General features: G+C 39.3%; 1 protein-coding gene across 2 annotated transcripts; it reads left to right on the top strand.

Moving 5' to 3' along the window:
- Window positions 1-361: 361 nt before the first annotated feature.
- LOC112017130 (uncharacterized) lies at window positions 362-4546 on the top strand. Of its 2 annotated transcripts, XM_024049600.2 has the most exons (5): window positions 362-785; window positions 1075-1180; window positions 1730-1853; window positions 2762-3703; window positions 3961-4546. In XM_024049600.2, exons 1-5 carry the CDS (start codon window positions 569-571, stop codon window positions 4369-4371), a joined length of 1800 nt encoding a protein of 599 aa, XP_023905368.2. In that variant the 5' UTR covers window positions 362-568; the 3' UTR covers window positions 4372-4546. The 2 variants fall into 2 exon arrangements, with proteins under 2 accessions (XP_023905368.2, XP_065622776.1); XM_065766704.1 differs by lacking the exons at window positions 362-785; window positions 1075-1180; window positions 1730-1853 and adding an exon at window positions 2253-2417.
- Window positions 4547-5138: the final 592 nt, after the last annotated feature.

The raw sequence follows: 5138 nt of genomic DNA, 5'->3' as shown, positions 1-5138 counted from the left end.
TACAATCATCAGCAAAAAGAGGAGGTTGCATAAATTTTAGGTAACTGATTTAACATCACAGCCAATGATTTTCAACGAATACAGTTGAGTTGAGGGATTAAAAATAAATAAAATAAAATAATAAACGATGATCACAACACACTCACAAAAGAAAGAAAAATCATGCGCCTATTAGCAGAGCACAATTGGTTGATTGATGCGTTTTCGTTTTTTAGCTATAAACACGTGGGGAGCCTAAAGAGCTACCAAAAGTGCCAGGTGTCATTTTATGATCAATGATTATCAGGTTAGTAATAATAGTAACGCCCACACTGGATCACAGATCTAAGCCTCTCTCTCTCTCTCTCTCGTGAATTGTGACGTAAAACTTAAAAGAAAGCTTAGCTTTGCATCTACTACTACTTGCTCTCTCTCTCTCTCTTGCTTTCTCTCTCTAGCGCTCGCTCTCTGAGTAGATCGCATTTTTTCTTCTCTGCTAGCATTTTTTTGGTGTGCTTTAGCTTAGACATGGTGGCGGCATTGTTGTTATTATTATCGTCATCGTTGTGAAAAGTCGTTGGTAGAGAAGATGAGTTATCGGAGTGTGAGGGAATCTCTGATCGGAGGGAGGAATATTCCGGCGGTTTCGCAGCACCGGCGAGGTCATAGTCTGACCTCGATCTCCAACTCCAATTCCAAGGTCGACAGCTCCGCCGCCGCCGCCGTCGTCGCCGACGAGAGCTTGGATCTCTTCTCCAAAAATCGCCGCACTCTCTCCGTCACCTCCTCCGACGAGTCTTCCGACGGTACGTCGCACTCACAAAACTCCGTCGTTTCAATAGTTGTTTGGAATTGAAATGATCACCGACATTTCCTTCCGTTTTTGAGAGTAGTTAAGTTGTGAAACGAAAATCGATGCTCAATCAGTTACGTTAAACTACGTCGTTTTAGTAATTGTGCTTTGGAGTTTGGTCTGTTAGTTAATTTTTCAGTTTTCAACTTGGGAATATTCTTCTTTTTTTGTTTTTTTGCTTTTGGTATATTTAATTGGTGCTATTATTATTGTCTTATATATTGGGATCCCACAATACACAGTTTCAGTGAAGTTGGGGAGACTTTCAATTGGATCAGCAAAAGTGTCTCGAAGTGGGATTGATGATCTTTTGTCATCTACAGATGGAGGAAAGCATGATTATGATTGGTAAGTTTTCATTTTCATTGGTTCATCAAATTCAGATCTATGTTTTGACATTGATTATGTCAAACTAGATATTAGCACATTGCGTTTTATAGTTTTAGGTTTAATTTAGTCCACATTAGTTGTGTTTCCATTCTTGGCTTTTGAATTCCTAATAAGTCGGGTGTTAATTTTTAATCACTCATCTTCTTCACATTTGAGTTTTTATTGGTGGGTTTTGGTTAGGCTTAATTGGTGAACTCTGTTATTGACGAATATGGGACCTAAGTTCAAATCCTGTCCAACGCTAAAAATAAAAACTAATTGTTGTTTTGACTTGATGATAATGAGCTGATGCCAAAAGTTTCAAATTTTATTGTATCTATCAAAGTTCATTCCTTTGGTCGTCCTTAATGCATGCTTGACCTTGTGCCAAAACGAGCGTTCTTTGTTTCTTTATATTTGGGTGAAGTATGGATTGCTGTATAATATTTGTTGGGTGCTAGTGGTTAATTTTGGAGATACCATCAGCTTGTTTGATTTGTAAATGTTGGTGTGGATTTATGTTATTAGGCTTCTCACTCCTCCTGGAACTCCTGATTTTCTTTCGTCGGAGGGAAAAGAGTCTCAACCAGTTTCAGCAGCTCCGAGAAGTAGGTCTTTAGCTAGATCAACTTCTGCCGTAAAGTCTTCAAGGGTATGCATCAGAAACTCCCCCACCCCCTTTTTATTTCTATTTACTTGTTCCCTGAGAGTTTTGGTTCAGAAATTAGATAATTCCAAGTGTCTTTGCTAAATGTTGTATCTGCATTTCAAGCATACTGAGTTACTCTCTTCCGGATAAACAGAAATATTGCCTCTCTCATGATGCCAAAGTTTTTTTTTTAATTGTTGTTTTGACTTGATGATAATGAGCTGATGCCAAAAGTTTCAAATTTTATTGTATCTATCAAAGTTCATTCCTTTGGTCGTCCTTAATGCATGCTTGACCTTGTGCCAAAACGAGCGTTCTTTGTTTCTTTATATTTGGGTGAAGTATGGATTGCTGTATAATATTTGTTGGGTGCTAGTGGTTAATTTTGGAGATACCATCAGCTTGTTTGATTTGTAAATGTTGGTGTGGATTTATGTTATTAGGCTTCTCACTCCTCCTGGAACTCCTGATTTTCTTTCGTCGGAGGGAAAAGAGTCTCAACCAGTTTCAGCAGCTCCGAGAAGTAGGTCTTTAGCTAGATCAACTTCTGCCGTAAAGTCTTCAAGGGTATGCATCAGAAACTCCCCCACCCCCTTTTTATTTCTATTTACTTGTTCCCTGAGAGTTTTGGTTCAGAAATTAGATAATTCCAAGTGTCTTTGCTAAATGTTGTATCTGCATTTCAAGCATACTGAGTTACTCTCTTCCGGATAAACAGAAATATTGCCTCTCTCATGATGCCAAAGTTTTTTTTTAAGCAAAGATATCTATTTTAGACAACTCAGTTGCTGATAATGATTTTTAATGTAATACGCCTTTTGAAGTTAGAATTATATATGAATGAGTAATATCTCAAATCATTTAGAATTATATATGAATGAGTAATATCTCAAATCATCTCTCTGTTTCAGCTTTCTGTATCACAATCAGAGAGTAACCATACATCAAGACCAAGTAGAAGCAGTTCCGTTACACGTTCTTCCCTCTCCACTTCACAATATAGTACCTATTCCTCAAACAGATCCTCCTCAATCCTTAACACAAGCTCAGCTTCAGTCTCATCTTATACCAGACCATCGTCCCCCATCACCCGCTCTCCATCTACAGCCAGACCTTCTACTCCATCCTCCCGCCAGACACCATCGCGCTCCTCAACTCCTTCAAGAGCACGTCCAACCCCAACTAGCCCTTCCATTGACAAACCTCGGTCATCACTAAGCTCAAGACCCTCAACTCCTAGTTCTAGGCCTCAAATTCCTGCAAATTTGAATTCCCCTACTACTCGATCAATTTCTCGTCCATCTACCCCCACTCGTCCATCTACCCCCACTCGTCGCAATTCATTACCTGCTGTTTCTCAAACTGTTGGTCCTTCAACTTCAGTTGGGCGCATTCTATCAAATGGGCGCGCTTCAGCACCATCATCTAGACCAAGCTCACCAGTTCCGCGAGTTCGTCCCCCACCACAGCCAATTGTCCCCCCTGATTTTCCCCTTGAAACACCACCAAATCTCAGAACAACTTTACCTGCAGACAGACCAGTTTCTGCTGGTAGGTCTCGTCCAGGTGCTGCTGCCACCGTGAAAGGGAACTCAGAAGCTCCAGCTCCCACCAATATATCAAGAAGACAATCATCGCCTATTGTCTCAAGGGGAAGACTTACTGAGCCTACTGGAAGAGGCCGTGTACATGCCAATGGACACAATGCTGATGTTCATGAGCCTCGGAAGCCCTCACATCTCCCAGAGTTAGCCATGAGGAAACCTGTGAAGAGTTCAACAACTGCCACAGAGAGCACTGGATTTGGAAGGACTATCTCAAAGAAATCACTGGATATGGCTATCAGGCATATGGTATGCACTAATTACTTCCAGTACAGGACTGATAATTTCATCATGTTGGGTGACTAAAAGATTTTGTTTGGAAGTGTTAGAATAATAGCTAAATGATTAAATTCATAATTTTCTAGCAGCTCAAGTCTGTAGGATGAGTGGTAATCTATTATGGTATCAAAGTAGGAATTCAAACCCACAAGTGGAAATTTGTCAGAGCAAGTTAGTTCAATCGTTTTAAATACAGCCTAACAATTTATTTACTTTCTCTGATGTAGGATATAAGAAATGGCATGGGGAACAATCGTCCACTTTCAGGCACCACTCTCTTCCCTCAAAGCATACGATCTGCCACACAAAAAATCCAATCCATTCGTGCTTTCAGTGCCCCACCATCCATCAACAACAATGGAATCCTGCAAAACAGCAAGCATGGAGTATACTCAGAGAATGGAAACAACAATATTAATAGGCCTGTGAATAATGGAAATGAAGTTGATGATGGAGGACGATATTCTTCAAGATTGGGTGAAGTAGATATCTATGAGAGCTCCCGATATGATGCAATATTGCTCAAGGAAGACTTGAAGAATACAAACTGGCTGCACAGTATTGATGATAAGTTCGACCAAGGACCAATCTTTGATAATGGATTTGAGTCCCTACCGGAACCGTTTGGCCTATTATAGCATCTTTTAAGTGGGATTTCGATTTGTTATTTATTTTATAATTTTTGTTTTCTTAATATTTGGTTCTTTTAAAGAATGGAATCTGTCAAGATTGATCACTGAAAACAGGAAGAATGAAGAGGTAATATGTGTTTTCTGATGAGAAACCAATGGGATCATTGTTGGTTTTATGTTACTGGTAAACTGTACTGCAAAACTGAGATTGTTACATTACATTGACCTGTCTTGCGGGATATAAGAGCAATATCCCTCCTTAGGTTTTCACCCAATCATGTAAGCATAAGTAAAGTGGTCCAAATCCAAATACTTGTGTATAATCACTTCAATGTATCTCATGGATCATAAAAATTGAAGGGAAAAAAATCTCATAACTTTTTTTTGTTTTTGGTTTCAATGGAAGAAAGCCAAGGATAGAATTTTGTGAATAGAGAGTAGAAGATTTTATTCAAGGCAAACTATATGGACACACAGATATCAAAGCTATTTGAGGCATCACAGTTTGTATTGTCTTAGCCAAACTCTATTGCCAATATATGTGGTCATCTACATTCCCATGTAGCAGCACGATGTGATAAAATATCAAGCTGGGTTCCTTAATTAGCAGACCCGCTAATTTTATGTCAAGGATCAGAAATTCAGTATAAAAACAAAATAGACTGTACGAATTGGAAGTAACATGAACTCTGGATTGTTGGGCTGTTTAGGGATAATACGGATGAACTCGCTAAATTTGGCCTACACAACCATTTGTGGTGTCCTTGTGTGTG

Source organism: Quercus suber, unplaced genomic scaffold, assembly GCF_002906115.3.
Source record: "Quercus suber isolate HL8 unplaced genomic scaffold, Cork oak 2.0 scaffold_733, whole genome shotgun sequence".
In the NCBI taxonomy this organism is placed as follows: Eukaryota; Viridiplantae; Streptophyta; class Magnoliopsida; order Fagales; family Fagaceae; genus Quercus; species Quercus suber.
Note: the sequence above shows the minus strand (reverse complement) of the source record. Positions and strands in the feature narration are given on the sequence as shown.